The 18,630-nt window shown below is 50.0% G+C and overlaps 1 protein-coding gene across 1 annotated transcript in view; it reads left to right on the top strand.

Annotated features, from left to right (window-relative positions):
• Positions 1 to 12,012, top strand: part of RXRG (retinoid X receptor gamma) — a 21,865-nt gene extending 9,853 nt beyond the window's left edge. Inside the window, exons 2-10 of the mRNA XM_010166143.1 lie at positions 130 to 389; positions 3,676 to 3,820; positions 4,492 to 4,671; positions 7,956 to 8,116; positions 8,833 to 8,962; positions 9,544 to 9,676; positions 10,324 to 10,415; positions 10,651 to 10,756; positions 11,586 to 12,012. Coding sequence (XP_010164445.1) covers positions 130 to 389; positions 3,676 to 3,820; positions 4,492 to 4,671; positions 7,956 to 8,116; positions 8,833 to 8,962; positions 9,544 to 9,676; positions 10,324 to 10,415; positions 10,651 to 10,756; positions 11,586 to 11,733 — 1,355 coding nt within the window. The 3' untranslated portion in view covers positions 11,734 to 12,012. The remainder of the gene's footprint in view (positions 1 to 129; positions 390 to 3,675; positions 3,821 to 4,491; positions 4,672 to 7,955; positions 8,117 to 8,832; positions 8,963 to 9,543; positions 9,677 to 10,323; positions 10,416 to 10,650; positions 10,757 to 11,585) is intronic.
• The last annotated feature ends 6,618 nt before the right edge of the window (positions 12,013 to 18,630 follow it).

Here is an 18,630-nt window from a genome sequence, read left to right as displayed (position 1 = left end):
AAGGCGTGTTTGCTGGTTGGCTTTGAGCCTTGGCCAGCATCTAAGCTGACACAACCAAGGCTGGGCAGCTGATCACTGTACAGCCAGTCTTGCTCAGAGTGTATTTAATATTTCTCCTTCTCTCTGTAGATTCTCCTGTTCATGCCAGCTCCACATCTGTGAGCCCATCGTCAAGCCTTTCCACAGGAAATTCAGTGGACGGGCACCACAACTACCTCGAGGCCCCTGCAAACGCCTCCCGGGCGCTGCCGTCCCCCATGAACGCCATCGGGTCTCCAGTGAACGCGCTGGGCTCGCCCTACAGAGTCATTGCGTCCTCCATCGGCTCGCACCCCGTCGCTCTCTCCTCAGCCCCGGGCATGAATTTTGTGACGCACACTGCTCCACAGGTAGGTTAACGTGCACACTTACTTTGCTGTGATTTGTGGTGCTCAGAGACTTGGGATACAGTCCAAAAACTTGAGGGAGTGGGTTGGCTGGTAGAATCTGGTGTGTTTTGGCTACTTAGGGAAGTCAGCTGTAAAAAACAATTTCCGGTATGTGAATCTTTTTCTGCATAAATCCCCATGGCACAGACACAGAGAAGACACCTGTATATGTTTCAAAGTCCCTGCACAGTAAGAGGAGAGAGCTAATTCCCAGCTCTGTTCTCACCATGGGTGCAATCCAGTTCCCCTCCACTGCATCTATTGCAGTGAGTATAATTACTGTATGTGGAAATAATTGGGATAGCCAAGGGCTGCAGTGTGTGAAGCATTTCCCTTCCTCCTGCAGAAGGATATCTGCTTTGTTGCTTTATTTGGAAAGGAGACAGACTTTCTAGAGAGATACAAATGTTATTGCTAAATGCCAGCCAGATAATCTATGTTGCATATAAACTTTGCCTGAAGGATGATGAAGTGCTCCTGTCCTTGCTGCCTGAGCTCACTCAGGTGCTGAGGTTTCCCCTCCAGACAGGGAGGAGACCCAAGGGTTGGGGTTGGTGCTTCCCCAGATCCATGGGTGGGCTGGGAGCCTTCTGTGGGGCAGGGACAGGGACACGCTGCCCCAAGAGCCTGGCACCACCTCTGGCATGGCTGGCACCAAGGTGGCAGTGTGGGATTTTGATTGTGTGCTGAAAAGCTCTGGGAGTGCAGATCTGAGTGGAAATTCTGCCTTTTATTAACAAGACTTTGCATTTTATTGGTGAGACCTGAATGTAGGGAGTGCTCGAGAGCCTTGTGGCTCCCGCTGAAGAATCACAGAATCATTAAGCTTGGAAAAGACCTCTAAGATCATCTAGTGCAACTGTCAACTCATCACCACCATGCCCACTAAGAAGCAGCAAGGACATGGTCCTTGAGCTCTCTCTGCCCCAGGCCCTGCTGCCCAGTCTCCACAGTCTGTCTGCCACCGAGGCTGGGAGAGGATGTGGTAGGGAGGCCCCTAAAGAGCTCTGAGGGACAATAAGGGTAACCTGGCAGGTTTGGCTTACCTTTCACCAGCAACTTCAACTCCTGTGTGGGTGTGGGCTGTCTGCAGTGGGCATGCTGGGCATCCTTCAGCCCATTGCACCACCTGATTGTTCCCCATCAACCTGACAATATTTGTGCCCGTGGCATCCAGGTCAGGTCCTTTGCGGTGGTGGAGCTGGTGGCAGCGTTGGCTGTGTGGAAGCCTTTCCTTTGGGGCTGAGGATGCTCTGGGAAGTGGTTTCCCCCGTCCAGGCTCCATGCCAAGTTCCCAGCTCTGAGGAACAGGTTTCATTTTTGTTGCCTCTAATGCAAGGAGACAGCTGGGCCTTGGGGATTCGGCAGGGAGACCGCTAATGGATTTGGGTTCAAGCAGTTGTCCCAGATATCATACATGATTGCACTTAAGCTGCAGGAGTCAAGCTCTGAAGACACTGATGGCTAAAACTGCCCTGTTTCTCCTGCCACGTACACCCTCTCTCCCTGTTTTTGTCTCAAAGTGCAGCCAGAGAGAAAGAAAAGATGGTACCTGAGCTCTGAGTAACGTTTTAAATCATAAAAAGTTCCTCCTGGCTCAGCAGAAATTTCCAGGGTAAAGGAAGTAGTTTTCAGTGTAAAAAAGGTGGCTGGACAATTGTGGGGAGGGAGGGAGGGATTGATTTATCTTTTCCTTGGACCAAGTTCAGATTTTGAAGCATTAAGATTTACAGCTGCCCAGTGCCTGGGCTGGGTCTCTGCTGCGGAGAGTGAACCTCTGGGTAACTTTTTCCTGTACACTTTTATTTTCCAGTGCAGCAAAAAAGATGGCTCCTAATGTGGTAATTTTTGCTGGGTTATTTGCATTTTCAATGTCACCAAACCATTAAAGCTTTGAAAATGAAGGGGTCAGAGAAGATGGAAACAGGCTTCCATCTTTTTGCTTTTCTAATGATAGGTACAAAAATCCCAATGGGATGAACCCTTCTTGTTCTTCTCTGAAATTCCCTGTGGAAATTATGATACTTTTTCATGGGAAATTAACAGTTTCTGGGAGCAAATGGAGAACTTGCAACAATGTGCATGAAACAACAACATGCATGAAATCTAGTGGTTTAGATATTATGGAGACTGTAATGATGGCTGTAGCTGGATTTTCATCCAAAGCCTTATTTTCTGTCCCTACTTCTGCCCTCTTGCTGAGAAAATGAAATTTAGCTGATGAATTGGGGCAGATGTTAAAAACAAGCTCAGTGATAAAGGAACCATCCCCAACCCTCAAATCACGGCAATGGGAAAGATGATTTGATGGTGGTTTTGGAGAGACGTTGCTCTGCCCAGACAGCTTTTGACAAGACGTGCTCAATGGCCTTGAATCCTCACTGTCCTGCTGACAACTCAAAAGCAAATAGCAATAAAACAAAGCCCTGGGCAACGTCAGGCTTTGGTCTCTAATAGATGTCGGTTTGTAACCTTTAGCGTGCAGCAGCCCTGAGCAGCTCCTGGGGATCTCAGCTGGGGGCTCTGGGCCATTTCCCTGCATCTCACTGCAGCTTGTTTTAGATGCTCACCCTGCTCCTCCCCCCCCCGCCCTTCCGCCCTTTTGTTTTGTTTTGTTTTTTTGTTAAATCTGGCAACCCCAATCCTGCTCCATTCTCCAGCCTGTGACAGTGTTGGGGAGCCTGAGTCCCAGGGAGTGACCAAGATGGCCGTGTTTTCATGCATTTATGCAGATTTGCATATCATGAGGCAGGAAAGGTAACCTACTTCCCACTTTTTTTTAAAAACATTATTACATCTTCCCCAGCCATGCAGCAGTGTAGGTTTTATTGCAACAAATCACCTGGCTGCTTCCTCTCTAAGCTGTTAGTGCTTGAGGCCACAAGCAGCCAGCGATCAGCATCCTGTAATGAAGCAGGCGGGATCCCACCAGCACTGTCACTTGGAGGCTCTAACTGAGCAGCTGAGGGTTGCTGCCTGCCCTTTTCCAGCTCTGCTTAGTCCTGGCTTTGGTTACAGCATCAGGGCACAGTGAGAGGCAGTATCTGCTGCCAGGCATCTGCTTAAACCCCTCCAGCTGGATTCACCAGAGGATGTCTGTCTGCCCATGGCAGCCCCGTGGTGTTGCTGGGGATAAGCTTGTGGGACGAGCTCAGCAGGGGCAGCAAGGGAAGGGTCAGCTCAATTTGGGGTTGGTTTCATTGAAGTGTGATTCTCGACCCTCTAACCTGTCTTGTGGCTTCTACAGCTCAACATCCTGAACAATGTCAACAGCTCAGAGGATGTCAAGCCCTTGCCAGGTCTCCCGGGGATTGGGAACATGAATTATCCATCTACAAGCCCCGGATCCTTAGCCAAACACATCTGTGCCATCTGTGGGGACAGGTCCTCAGGTAGGAGGTCTTCTTTCTTGGGGAGGACTTTGTGCAGTGAAAACTCCCCTGATGCTCTGAAGTGAGGCTCATGCAGGAGCGAACGCTGTGGAGGCTTGCTGGGGCTGTACTGGCCTTGCAGGATTCATAGCTGGGTCTGGCTTACCCAAGGGCAGGCTGTCTGTTTTGCAGATGAGCTGTACTGTGCCCAAAAGACAGCAAACCTAAAAGCCATGTATATAATCTCATTTTACTTTTTGTCCCTGTTTATCAAAGGTAAATATATCAAAATAACTGTGTTCTTACTTACTTGGGCTTTGTGTTAGCTGGGCTTTGTGTTATCTCACCCATCTCGGAGCCCTGCAGCCTGGCCATGCCTTGCAGCCCCCCCTCCATATCCGTGTACCCCATCTGCTACCTATGACTATTCTGCACTTGCCCTGCAGCCAAGATGTGGCTCCACATCCTTCCCCTGGGATGCAGTCCCTCCTTATCACAGGAAAGTGGTGGTCCTATAGTTTGACTGCTGCTGGTCACTATTCCTGCTAAGAGCCACTAAAGCCAAGTCAGGCCTGCTGAGGTGATACCCTGCAATCAGTCTTTCCACCTTTGGGGTTGGTTTGAGCTGTTCCATGCTGGGGGGAATGATAGCTGCCTTCCTGCCCACTGATGGCCTCCCCTTGCCTCCCCAGGGAAGCACTACGGGGTGTACAGCTGTGAGGGCTGCAAAGGCTTCTTTAAGAGGACAATCAGGAAGGACCTGATCTACACTTGCCGTGACAACAAGGACTGCCTCATAGACAAGCGCCAACGCAACCGCTGCCAGTACTGCCGCTATCAGAAGTGCCTCGCAATGGGGATGAAGAGGGAAGGTACGTGCTGGCTGGTGGAAGGAATGGGCTTATATAAATTTTCCTTGCATTCACTAGAGTAAATCTGGCTCTTGGTGGCCCTCTAAGGCTGGAGCATTCCAAAAACCCACAATGACAGCTTCAGGGCATTTTTTACCTCATTTTGTAAAGGAAATTAGGTCATTTGTAAAGGAAACTATTGCACTGTAGTTTTCTTCCCATCCCATCTAAACACACATACTGGTGGTTATTAACCAATTTTGACCCAAGCTTGCCTTTAGTTAGTGGCCCTAAATGGCCTGGACCCCTTGGACCTCTGTAAACTTTTACTGTGGACAGCACCTGACAGGGAGCAGTCCTGCAACCTGCTTGTCTCCTGTGTGAACATCAACCCCCTTTTACATTTTCAGCTTCAATTATCACCTAATTCTTGCACTGAAAGATAAGGATGGATGATTTATTTGTCTTTTATTTTATAGTTCTCTGTCATTTTCACTCTTAACCTCACCTTTGGAGATGAGCTGTAGTACAGCTCACATCTGTGGTGATTTTGTGCTGCAGGAGAGAGCTGTATGGAAGCAGTTCATGCAGCCTCTCCCATATTCCACATACACTCACTGCAATCCCCAAAGGACTGTGTTTCTGGTCCAAGCCAACTAAGGTGTTGATCTGGAGCAAGGATCCAACCTGAGGCAATTGGACTTAAGGGAGGATTTTGCACTGACTTGAAAGAAGCCTCCAAGAGCTGCTGAGGGTGACACGTCTGTGGTGGATCCTGCAGCTTTGCCTCTCTCCAACACAGCTCTGGAGAATGCAAAGGTTTTTGTAAAAGCCACCAACCAAGTGAATCTCTGCTGCAGGGAAAAGCCAGCCCAGCAGCGTGGGTGTTTATCTGTCTACCTGTGCTCCCTGCAGCTAGCTGCTCCCTTGATGGAGTGAGGACCACTGAGCTGTATCGACTCCCACATTATACTGACAGATGCAAGGTCAGGTAGTGACAACTTGTGCAGCTTTTAAGCTGCTTTTTTCCAAGATAAAATAACTGTGCTGCCTCCAGAGATGAAAGCCAGCAGGCCAGCGTAGTTGTCCCTTTTGGAGCCTACACTGTCCCCCTGTGAGACACACAAGTTGCTCCCTGTGCAGGAGGTCAGATGGTGCTGGGCAGAGCCTGGGGAAGAAGCTGTAATGCTGGGAACAGGCTGAGCCTCATCCCATTCCCTGTAGCATCATCAGTGCTGTGCTTCCTCAGCTACTTAGGGCAGCGGGGGACTGTGAAACGCCAAGCTTAAATCAGAAACCTAATCCCAGGCACAGCTTTCCCTTCCAGCTGGGTGCAAAGTGGTTCAGGGGACCAGGGTGTCAAGGCAACTTCCTTTTGCAGAGCGTGAAAATTTAAACCCCAGGATCCTAGTGGGTTCTGCAGTTGTTTGGCTGCAGTAATCATGGAGGCTTTCTAGGAGCTCCAGAAACTAGGGACAGATTGCAGCTTGAACAAGGAATCCTGGACAAGTTTGGGGGCTGAGTGATGGGACTGGTATTTCCTTGGCATGCTCTTTCTTCCACTAAGATTTTGATGACTGTAGAAACACTTCCCTGGCTTCTTTCTGTCTATTACCCTGAAGAGGACAAATGCTTTCCCCAGCTGGCTGGTACATATGTGCGTCCCGTGTTGCCCTCCCTTGCCAGCACCAGACTGGATGCCCCACTGAGCCATCTCCTTGGGTACTGCCAGTTCCCCAGCAGCTGGGCAGTGCTGGAAAGCACATCCTCCCAGCTGAGAGAAATGCAGGCAAGTGTGGAGCATTGCAAAGTGGTCCTGAGTCTCAGTGCTGAGGAACCTCCTGTGGTTTGGCCCTTCCCTTGAAGGCACCCTAACATAAGCCAGGGTACGGCAAGGCTGATGCAAGGGCTTATTTCCTGACACCACTGCAAACAGCAGAACTCAACAGGCAAATGGGATCTCCTGATCCAAGTCTCTGACCCAAAAGCTTCTCACATCCTTCTTCCAACAGCATTTACCTAATTGAGAAAACGGGGATCAAATTCTCCCACAGGCTTGTTGTGAGCTGCGGGCTTGCTGAGCTGGTCCCTTCCTTGGTGTCCCCTGGTGCTAATGCAGGTCCCCTCCCCTCTTAAAGGACTATTTATCCCTTGGCCTTGGTAGTTTTCCCACTTCTCTGGACACTGACTGTCTGATGGTTGTCTAAAGGGTGGAGAAGCCATTAAGCTGTTGAATAATGAAGCACCAGTGTCTGTGTGGCAGGGACCAGCTTCTCCCCCACTGAACCTTTCATTTCAGGTGTGTAAATGCCTACAGCTCAGTATAGGAGCTGTTCTTGGAGACCAGGCCAGCTGCCTACCTGTCCCTTAGGGGCTGTGAGACACTTTGGGCCCCTGCCCATGCTCCTACAGAGGAGCGATGCTAGCAGGACTGCAGCAGAGCTGGTGTCTTGGGACATTTCTCCCCAGCAGTGAGCTAAACTGGTGACACCTGCTGGTCACTCACCTTTTCTTTTTTTCTTTAGCAGGATTTCCTTATTTTCCTTTGGGATTTTCAAACAAAACTGTGCACCCAGGACTTCTATTGAGCACAAAGCTTAGCATATCACGTACACATGTCCTACACTGACCTGTCCTCCACACATCCAGCAGTGGGAGTTAATAGCTGAAATCTGGAGAGAATTTCAGTGACTCTGTTTCTCCAGCCAGCAGATACTATGGAAAAATGTAGAGAGATGGGAGAAGAGAGTGAAGGCATCGGGACACTCAGAGGTGCTGGGAACTGCTTAACAGGGTGGGTTGGGAAAGAGAGGTGGTGAAGGAAGAGGTGACACCAGGGCTGGGCCAGGCTGGGCAAGCATTTGCTCAGGAATTAGGCAGGCAGTGTGTGGATCCAGCTAAGGGTGAGGGACCATCCAGCCCTGCTGATGGATGCTCTAGCTGTTTGAAGGGACGCAGTGAGCACAGCAAACCTCAGTGTCTGGGTGCTGGGTCCCTCCTGCCTCCTCCAGCATCTAGTGACAGCCAAGACCAGGCTGCCACCTGGAGGTATCAGCTTCTCTTTATTCTGGAGCTTCATACCTTGGAAAACACAACCTTTTGTCAAATTTAGAGGCCACTGGTCTACAGCAACACCAAAGTTATTGGGGGGCAGTGGGGGAAGCCATTTCAATGGACATACATCTGAAATATCTGTTTATTTTCTGTTTTCTCCCTCCCGAGGGGGTTCCTTATCCCTGTTCCCAGAGGAAAGGGAGCAAGTAAGTGTTGCTGTGGGTGTAAAGAGCCATGTTTCTGTCCTGCAGCTGTGCAGGAGGAGAGACAGAGGAGCAGGGAGCGGAGTGAGAACGAGGCCGAGTCCACAAGCAGTGGCAGCGAGGACATGCCTGTGGAGAGGATCCTGGAAGCGGAGCTGGCAGTCGAACCCAAGACTGAGGCGTACAGCGACGTGAACACGGAGAGCTCGGTAAGGGGCACTGCAATCACCTGCAGCTTGAGATGAGAGCCTTCGAGCTGCGATTGAAAAGACAAACCCCATGTGAACAGCTAGCATTTTGCAAGGGGTTTTTGCTTTGCACTGCCTAAAAATCACCAACAATTTTTCTTTTGAAGCTACTAGGAATGGCAACTAGAAAACAGCCCATGTGTTACTTTCCTAACGTTTTTTCCCAGTTCCCTTTGGATTCAGTGAGTAGATAGGCCAATAGCTGGATGCCAGAGAGTCTGAACCCTCTTCTGGCTTCCACAGTTGCACAGCCCTGGGCACTACTTGTCTGCCCCAGTGACCAAGACTGGAATGGAGCTGGACACAGGTTTACTGCTGTGGTTTTACTGGTTTGGATAAAACTGCTGTTCAGGCCTGTTCAGAAGCTGCTTGATGGCTTTTAGATGTACCCCGGGGAGCAGGGCTGCAGCCTGCGTTGCAGGACTTGCCTTGCAAAGAACAGCAAGCAAACAGAAAAGTCTAGCAACCAGCTGATTTGACTGGTTGTAGAAGGGATAGTAATAATAAATATCTTCCCAACAGTGCACAGCTGAGATCATTGGCAATTTGATCATTTTACTTGTGGCTCTGAGTATCTGATACTGTGCGCGGTGCAGATAATGATTTCCAAAGATTTTACATTGATAAATTCTCCTCTTTTCCTCTACTCTTTTCCTTTTGATATTGCTCTTAATTAGACAAATGACCCTGTCACCAACATATGCCACGCAGCTGACAAGCAGCTCTTCACGCTCGTCGAGTGGGCCAAGCGAATCCCTCACTTCTCTGACCTGACATTGGAAGACCAAGTTATTCTTCTCCGGGCAGGTAATGTCACCCACCTGTAGCCTCTGGGGCTCTTCCTGGTGCTCCCATCCCTTCTCTTGGCTGTGTGCTGTGCCAGCCAGGCTGGATGGTCAATGGGATGTCTTGTCATAGGGTGAGCAACCCATCCTGAGCTATGATGAGCAGTTGGCAGAGGCTGTGGATGGGGCATTGGAATCTGCTGTTTGTTTCCCTCTTCATGCAGACATGTAGGAGGGCTGGGGGAGAATGAATAAATGTCTTGTTAATGCAATTGCTGTAACTGCAGAACTTGCTACGTGTAGGGTACGTTAGTGTGTAATGTGCAAAATGATGTAAAGGGGTTGCTGATGCAAGGAATACTTTTTTTAGGAGGATAAAAGAGTTTTGTTTTGGGGTTTTTTGAGGGTTTTTTGCACGCTCCTTGCTGCTGGTCAGGGTTTGCCACCCCTTGCAGTGTTGGCAAGGGTGCAGTTAGTACCTGGGGTCCCATCTCTCTTGTGAGCTAAATCTGGACCCAGCAGGGAGAAACCAGCTCTCCTGCTCCATGTGGAAGTGACTTTTTGCTGAACTGCCTCTTGTGTCCTGCACACCTCCTCTTGCAGGCTGGAATGAGCTGCTCATTGCCTCTTTCTCCCATCGCTCCGTGTCGGTGCAAGATGGCATCCTTCTGGCCACGGGCTTGCACGTGCACCGCAGCAGCGCTCACAGTGCTGGTGTGGGCTCCATATTTGACAGGTATGTGGCCTGTTTCTGTCATCCCCTATCAGCAGTGGCCGGGCTGGCTCTGCCTCTCTCCTGTGGAAGTGAGACAGTGAGAACGAGATCAACTCACCTCAACTAGAGCAAAGCTGTGGTGATTTGGGGCAGAACTAGCTTAGAATGAGGAGGGGACACTTGACTGGCTTAAAAACCAAGAATGGGGTGAAAGCACCTTGAAAAGGGTTTTGCAGCTGCAGAAGCTGATCCTTGGTTGGGTGTGCAGGGAGAGGAATGCTTCTCTACCTTTTTGCCTTTCTGTGTGATCTCATCTAAGTTCCTGCTCCAGCAGGGGGATTGGACTGGATGATCTTTCGAGGTTCCTTCCAATCCCCAACATTCTGTGATTCTGTGTGATTCTGTGAAAATAGTCCAAACAGAGCACAGAGGGTACGTGCTGAGCAAAGTGAGAAAGAACGGCAGCAAATTTGATGCTCAGATCCGTGAACGCTGCTGATGCACGTGTAGAAGAGTAATGTGTGGTGTGGCTGTCCCTCAAAGCTGCCTCTTCCTGCAGAGAGGAATTGGGGGTATTCCTAGTGCCTGTTCCAGATACTTTTCAGCCCCTAGCCTTGCTGTCCATACCTGTCTTTGATTGTCTGCCCACCCATGTCCCCCACGTGCAGGGTTTTGACAGAGCTGGTATCCAAAATGAAAGACATGCAGATGGATAAGTCAGAGCTGGGGTGCCTGCGAGCCATCGTTCTGTTCAACCCAGGTAAGTCTGAGGCCTGGGGCAGTTCCAGGTGACACCCATACCCTTGGCTGGTCACAGGCAGGAAGGCTGTGGCAGTGAGCATCAGAACTGCAGACAGATTTGTCCTAATCCTTGAGTGCATGATAAAAGAAAACCCAGGTCCTTCCCCACCCATGCACGCAGTCACTCTGCGGGCAGTGGAAAGGTCTCCTCTGCAGTGACTTTTTTCCCTACCTGTATTCTCTCCCTTGTCCAGATGCCAAGGGTTTGTCCAGCCCCTCAGAAGTGGAATCACTGAGGGAGAAGGTCTATGCTACGCTGGAAGCCTACACGAAGCAGAAGTACCCTGAGCAGCCAGGGCGGTGAGTGTCCCCAAGCGAGACAGGCACCTTAGAGCAGCACAATTCCCACCCTGCAAAGAGGGAAACTGAGGCAGGGGTGTCTGTCTGAGCCACCCTGGGCTGGAGTCCCCAGAGCAAAGCAAGGGCAGGACACCAGCCAAAACTGCCTGAGCAGCCCAGCTCTCGAAGGCTGGCCTGTCTTCTCAGTGCCTTAATCCTGGGCCAGAGCCTTTAGGGTGCTGGCGAGATGCAGTTTCCTTGCTTTTCTATCCAATCCTACCCTCTGCTGGCCGAGCTCTCGAAAAGCCGGCAGCTGGCTCCGTCCCCATCGCCGCCAGCCAAGTGATGTGCCCGCAGCATCTTCTGCTATTTTTGGCTCTGGATGTGCCCGCAGAGCGCTGCAAGCGGGACGTGGGGAGGGGGAGGCAGCTGCCTGCTGCACCCCTTGCAGCTGCGCCTCGAAACAGGAGGTAGCGGCTGGCAGAGGCACTGCTGAGGGGTTACACACCCTCTCTGGGGGATTTTGAAGGTGGTTTCAAGAATTTCGATGACACCATGGAGATCGCTAGTTCAAGTCTTGAAGAGAGAATCTGGAGGTATCTTCTTTTTTTTTTTCTTTTTAAGCTTTAGAAGTGCTAAATTGTGTTTTGAAGAGGTACATATTCCCTCCACACAGCTGGAGAGAAATGTTTATTTTGAAAGCACAGGGGAATCTAAGATGGAGAACCTCACAAGGCATTTTTGGGGAGGATTTAGGCTCTGCTCTCCTGAGTCCCTGGCACAGGCTTGGAAACATGTGGGAGAGGGTGGCCAGTGCCTCCTGCGTGCCTCTGACTCTGCTCTCTTCCAGGTTTGCCAAACTCCTTCTACGCCTTCCGGCGCTGCGGTCCATCGGGCTAAAGTGCCTGGAGCACCTCTTCTTTTTCAAGCTGATTGGGGACACCCCCATTGACACCTTCCTCATGGAGATGCTGGAGACACCCCTGCAAGTCACTTGAGGATCTGGCTCCACTCTGGCCAGACTCTGGCCCTCATATCACTGCACAGCCTCCCACCCCTCTACTCTGAGCCTGTGAGAGCTCGAGAGATGTCCTCCACCCTCCGCTCCTCCTCGGTGGGATTGTTGTGGTTTTGTACAGCTGTAAATCACCCCCTCTAACCCTCCCTGGCCTGGCCGTGGAGGGTCACAGATCCTCCAACCAGATTAACCATTCCCCTGCCCCCCTGTACAGATAATTGCTTTAAATTATTTTTTCACTCTCAATAAAAGCCAACAAAGCAAATAAAATAATATATGAGAGAGGCACTGATTGGAGCTGGCAGAGCCGTGTCCTCTTTTGCTGTGGTCACAGGTCTGGCTTGGGATGGGGCTGAGGGGACCCTCTGAAGACTCTTGGGCAGCCCAAATCAGGGCAGGAACATCACCTGGGTGATCGCTGCTTGTGCTGATGGGCAGTCATCTGGGCAAGAGAGAACAGGTATTGTTGCTTCTTGTTCCTGCTAAGGAAAGACCTGGAGGAACTTGCTTTGAACCAGAACATTTCATTCTACCATCTCAAAAATAAACTTTTGGACTCTTTAAATTTTTGAAGTAATTTTAGAAGTGACTTTTTAATGTGTTTTTTCTTCTCTGAGCTAGTCCAGCTGCTGAGGGAAGAACCAAAGTGCTTCATTTTCGTCCGGGTGGAGTATTTTGGGGTGGCCTAAACCTGGTGTGCTCATGGATAATTTTAATTTTTCTAAAGCTTCATGGAGCCTGTTCTCAGAATTATTTTTTTTTCCCTTCCCTCTGTATTTTTGCACTGAAAACAGACTCTTCACCCCTAATTTTATAATCTCATACCTTCATAAGTGAAACTTGCAGAGAGGGAAAGCCCAAGACACTTGAGCAAAACCTGCCTCAAAAGTCTGCCTGGTCTTTCCCCTGCTCACGTGGCACTGCTGGAGCTTCCCATCGCAACCCAGCTAACCAGAGTCAAATGAGTTAAAGACATGAATTTGTTCAATAGGCTGAGCTTATCCTGGTGGGAAAATGTCCTCCCAGGAACCCAGCAAAACCGCCTGTATTATTATTCATAAAACAGGTGTAGTGTTAAGTGATCTGCCCCTATTGACCCTCTCAGCAGCCAGTGCGGTGAGATGCAGCCGTGCTTCGTCTGTCCGCCTGACAGATTGCAACCCTGCCGCTCAGTGACTCGGGGAAGTTCAAGAGAAAGGAGTAGTGACAACAGGAAAGAAAGATGGATAAAAATGAAACATTTTGTTAAAACTCCCACATGGTGACATGATTCATTCTCTAGTGTTTCGTTGTGAGGAGAGAATCAAAAGAACAGGAAAAAGAAACAAAAACTAAAAATTATGAAAGCTATTTTATTTTCTTTTTCAGGTGACACTGAAAAAAACAGGGAGAATTTCAAAAGGGATGAGAAACATTGGCCAAGGGGCTTGTTTTTAATGGAAAAGGTAATTTTCCATTAAAAGGGAAGTGTTTAAAGGCAGAAACTATTCAACCTACTCATTGTAAAACTTTTGCTAGAGTTTGAGACACCGCCTGCATCTGTGCTGGGATGGTACTCACACCATGCACCCAGTTAGACAAAGCAAGAGGTTACCTCCAGCCTGGACTTCTAAGAGCTGGTCCTCATCTACCTGCATTGGATTTATTTTCTGATTATAAAGCCCTGAGTTTCTCTTGGCCTCCCTGTTCTCAGTCAGGTTTGATGGTTTAAATCAAGGAGGTGGGTTGGCATTAGCAGGCTTAGCAAGAGAAGGGCTGCAGGAGCTGATGCCACCATGTGGTATTAATGCATTTTGTTGAAATATATAGAGGAGAACCTGAGGGTCCTCATGCCTGCAGGAGGCCTCTTGCTAAGGTGGTGTCTGAGGGCTATTTTGGAGCCCTCAGTGGTAACTCAGGGTGTGCTTTGGCTTTGGGGTGAGCTGCTGCAGCACATTGGGCTGGAGAGGACAGGATACTTCCACAGTAATAGTGCTGCTGCTTTCAGGAGCTCACAGACTGTCCTCAACACACGGTTGCTGCAGCTGTGAGTGTTTACATGGAGATGCAAGGTTGGAGTTTAATTTGGCCAAGACATCCAAAAGTGCTTTGGGCCATGCTCAACCCTCTCTGATAGGGGTTTAATGGAGATGGCATGATGCTTCTTGGTGGTTTAATTTGAGTCCATGATGAGGGATTCAGAGCCCCTAATATTCCACATTGGCAGAACAGCTCAACACATACAATCATGGAATCATTTTGGTTGGAAAAGACCTTTAATATCATTGAGTCCAACTGTAAACCTCACACTGACAAGTCCACCACTACCCGTGTCCCTAAGCACCACATCTACTCACCTTTTGAATACCTCCAGGGATGGTGACTCCACCACTTCTCTGGGCAGCCTGTTCCAAAGCTTGCCAACTCTTTCAGTGAAGAAATTTTTCCCAATATCCAATATAAACCTCCCCTGGAGTAACTTGAGGCCATTTCCTCTTGTCCTGTCAAGGATAAGGTCTCCCCTCAGCCTCCTTTTCTCCAGGCTCAACAACCCCAGTTCCCTCAGCTGCTCCTCAAGACTTAGAAGTCATTGAGCAACTGAGCTCTATGAAATCATTGAGGACATGAAGTTTGATGTAATCTCCTGGATTTGGTCCTAACCTTCAGATTCCTCGTTTATGTTGTGGGCCTCTACTACAATGGTGTCATAATGCTGCCCAAGAGCAGTGCTTCCCCTGGCCTTACAAATCACAGGGGCCAGTCTCTACAGACGCCCCAAGGAGCAAACCCCATAACAGGAATAACTCAATGGTGTAGACTTTCTTCAGGATGAATTGCTGCAGAAGAACATCAGCTTGGCATGGGTGGAGTTTACACAATCTGCAGCCCTGCAAAAACCTGATTTTCATAAAATGGAAGAAATCACAATCATGGATCCAAGATGGATAAGCCAAAGATCACTTCTATCATAGAATGGTTTGGGTTGGAAGGGACTTTAAAGCCCATCCAGTTCCAACCCCCCTGCCATCAGCAGGGACACCTTCCACTAGACCAGGTTGCTCAAAGCCTCATCCAGCCTGGCCTTAAACACTTCCAGGGAGGAGCAGCCACAGCTTCCTTGGGCAACCTGTTCCAGTGTCTCACCACCCTCACAGTGAAGAACTTCTTCCTAATATCTAATCTAAACTTACCCTCTTTCAGCTTAAAGCCATTTCCTTGCAAATACATTCAGCCCCAGCTTGTGTGGAGTTACAGCAGCACAAAGAATTAAAAAATGACACTGAAGAACTAAAAAGTCAAGAAATACCAAAGTTTAAGTCCCTTCCAACGCAGGTGTTTTTCCTTGCAGACATATGTCATGATGGTGCCTTCAAAATCCAGGCACCAGCCACTTTTCAGGCATAACAAGGAGCGTAACAGGGTCCAGCTCCCAACCCTTCCTACTGAAACCTCGATCCTCCTACCTCCTCTAAATTTTGCTCTTGCCAGATACAAGTTGCGGGGTCTTGCCACCACTTTATCTGAAGATCCAGTCATTGCTTTCCCCATTAAAACTCTCATGGCCTCAGACTAAGCTCTGACACTTTTTCCTTTGCTCTGGGAACAATAAATAAACCAGGCTCTGGGCATGAGTGGTGCACGACAAAGTGTTGTGTTCTCTTTCCCACCATGCATCACATCTCATGAGCTTTCTGAGTCAGCAGCAGGTTCCCCCCACCATGGACAAGCTTTGTTTTAGTGCACAGGCCAAACGTTTCAAAGCATTTATTAACTCAGAGCTGCTCGCTCTGTGGTGGTCCATGGAGGGGACTTCAAAAATAGTGGGTTTAACCACTTATGATGAGGACCTTCAAAGAGGAAAAAATCCTTAAACTGCATTACTTGTGCTAAGCTGGATTTGTTTCTCACCCAGAAATCAAGATAGTGTGTTTTCCTGCCCTGTCTTCGTTCGGGTTCTTGGTGGCTGCTTCAGTTTCTACTGAAGTTCGACAGCAGCAGTTCTGGATTGGGAGTTAAAGAAATAATAATAATCGCAAACTACAAGGGTTTGATCTGGTTTGTGTTTGGTTCAGCTCTGGGGTCCCTGCTGAATTTAGCAATTCAAGGGCATGTCCTATAGACCTGAGATGACATTCAGACACTGACGGTGTGACTCTGGACTGAGTGCCACCACCACGGGCCTTTCCTGGAGGACCTCTTGTCTGAGCAGAGCCCTGGGCTGCCTTCATTGCACCCGAGCTCCCCTGGGCAAAAACTGGAACACTGGAAGTTCCGGACAAACTTAAGGAAAAACTTCTTTACTGTGAGAGTGACAGAGCCCTGGGACAGGCTGCCCAGGGAGGGTGTGGAGTCTCCATCTCTGGAGATGTTCAAAACCCACCTGGACACTTTCCTGTGCAACCTGCTGTAGGGAACCTGCTTTGTCAGGGGGGTTGGACTGGATGATCTCCTGAGGTCCCTTCCAACCCCCACCATTCTGTGATTATGTGATTTTGAGATGCTCTCTTTTCTGCCTGGTTTCTCTGCTCCTCCCCTGTCTGTCCATCCCAGCTCTCTGCTGTGCTATCAAAGGCCAGGTGGGAACTTGGGGAGGCCATAGTGGGTCCTGGAGCACTAGAGGGCATGAGGAGGAGGAAGAAGAGGAGGAGGAATTGCACTGATTAGGAGGCACATGAGGCTCCCCAGAGCTGACGGTGGCAGTGGGAAGCAGTGTGTGTATCCTCTTTCAGGGGATGATGGCTTTTATTTCATGGTGTGGTAGATCATGGTGGAAAGCATGATACAAGACAGAGAAGCCCTGATAAATCCCCAGGTGCTGGTCAGCAGTAGTGGACAGGGACCAACTTATGCCTACGCAAGGCCAGTAGCTGCCACCTCTTACCTCTCTTGTCTCTGTCTTTGTGCCCTCTCTGCAATTAGCTCTACCAGAGTCACGCTTGGTTTGGGGGATTTCAGTGGAAAAGGGAGAGGGTTTTATCACCCCAGGGATTTTGGAGAGCGTTGTGGCTGTGGGCTGATTTCTGGCTTGCCTCTCTACCCAGGGCTGGCCAGCCCAGCTGATGTCTGTGAAGGGCTGTGAGCATGGCAAGAAGGGGAGGGTGGTGTAGTGGGATGTCTTCTGGTGGTGAGTAGTACTTTGTCTGCTGGATCAAGTTGGCTTCAAGTATTAAAGGCACCATGATGAGGTTAGCTAGTGTCATGATGCCCGGTGCCTCCTTTCCCAAGAGAGGTGGCTGGAGAGCATGTAGGGAGCGCAGGTCATCATCATCTCTCTTCTCTTCTTCTGTGTGCCTGCTTCTGGGTCTAGCCCTCTCTGCTGCTGAGTGCTTCTGCATCTGCTTTGCTGGGCAGAGTTAAGGTGATGTTGGATCTGGCTCCCTGCTGTCTAGGACCATGTCTGTTGCTGTGACAGTGGTTACCTACCCTTGAAGCTGAGCACTGCTGACCTCCTCTCAGCAGTGAATGGCAGGGACCTGCTGTTCCACTCAAGCTCCTCAGCACAAAGTGTGAGGGCTGGGTAAGCCCAGTAGGTAGACTGGGGTTGGGGAAGATGCACTCTTCCAACACTGTAGGCTTCTTAATTTGGTAGGCAGCTCCTGTTTAATGCTGTTTTTCCCAGACCACCCAGTTTTTGTAACATCAGGCTGCCTGCAGACCCTGCAGCTAGAAAGAGAAAGCCCAGTCCTGCTCCTCCTCTGGTTTAATTCTCTTCAGCTGCTGATGCTGGGGGATGCTACACCTGATTCAGCCCTGGGTGAGCTGATCATGGAAACCCTGGCCCTCAGAGGATGCATCAAGCTGGCTGAAGTACTCCAATCCATTATTTTGTAGCAGTGTTGCTCAAGGTGAAGGTGTACTGTGGGAGGGGAAAGATGAAATTGCTGGGGGACCCTGTAAATGCTATCAGTGAAGGGGTTTGGGGAGCGTTTGCTGCGTGTTTTACTGGTGTGCTCCATCCAGTAGCTGTGACCTGTGTGGGAGCTGGTGGATGTGTGTAAATAATGAGCAGCAACACCCTGTGCAGCCCCATCAGTGTTACACACTGGGCCCATCCCTCCAGCCTGATCCTGCACAGACTGAGCCGGGAGTTGTGCCCAAGAGCTGCGACCTAGGCATTCTCCAGAACCCTCCTTGCTTGGAGGGGAGGAGAAACACCAATGCCATGAGATGACAACATCTAGGGGGGAATGACCTCTCTCTCAGCTGTTCCTACATCTCTGATCAGATCAAATCGGGTGGGCAGTCTGAGTATGGAAGCAAGGTGTCCTGTACAGGGCCATGGTTTTTAGCAGTGCTGAAGGATGGCATCCCCACCCCATGGGGCTGAGCCCTGCTTGTGGAAGGGAAATCTACTGCCCCGTACAGCCCTGACGCTGGGGTGGGGTGGGATTGACTGTGCTGTTTGCACAGGGAGGAAGAGCAGCATGCAGTGCCCAGAGCTCCTGGTCACGCTGCAGTCCTTGCCGGGCTGGTGTCTTGGCAGTGTGGCTTCGATAGATCTGGCTACCTAGAAAATTGACTTGAGCTGCTCAGAGATCTTCAGGAGAGACAAAGACAGAGGCATCAGAGCCCAGTGCCTCCCTGCTGCAGCTCAGCCTTCCTGGGTGTGAGGGATCAGAGTTGTTTCATGCTGACCCATGTGATGGTACCAGCGCTCCCAGTGTAGATATACTGGGGCGTGTGGGGCTGTCCCAGGACCCCATTTCCTTCTCCCATGGGATGCTGGCAGGGGGGTGATCCACCCGTGCTAACCTGTGGCCTCTCTCCTTCCTATGAGCTCCCAAAGGACATGACCTTGGTCCCCGCATCACCCACGTCATCTGGGCGTGGGGAACACTCGGTGACGAGGATGTCCCATGGAGAGGTTGGGAGCGCTCCTGCCCCTGGTGCCAAGGTC

The sequence above is a fragment of the Antrostomus carolinensis genome, unplaced genomic scaffold (genome assembly GCF_000700745.2).
Source record: "Antrostomus carolinensis isolate BGI_N321 unplaced genomic scaffold, ASM70074v2 scaffold43484, whole genome shotgun sequence".
NCBI lineage: Eukaryota > Metazoa > Chordata > Aves > Caprimulgiformes > Caprimulgidae > Antrostomus > Antrostomus carolinensis.
The sequence above is the reverse complement of the archived record's forward strand: the minus strand, read 5'-3'. Positions and strand labels throughout refer to the sequence as shown.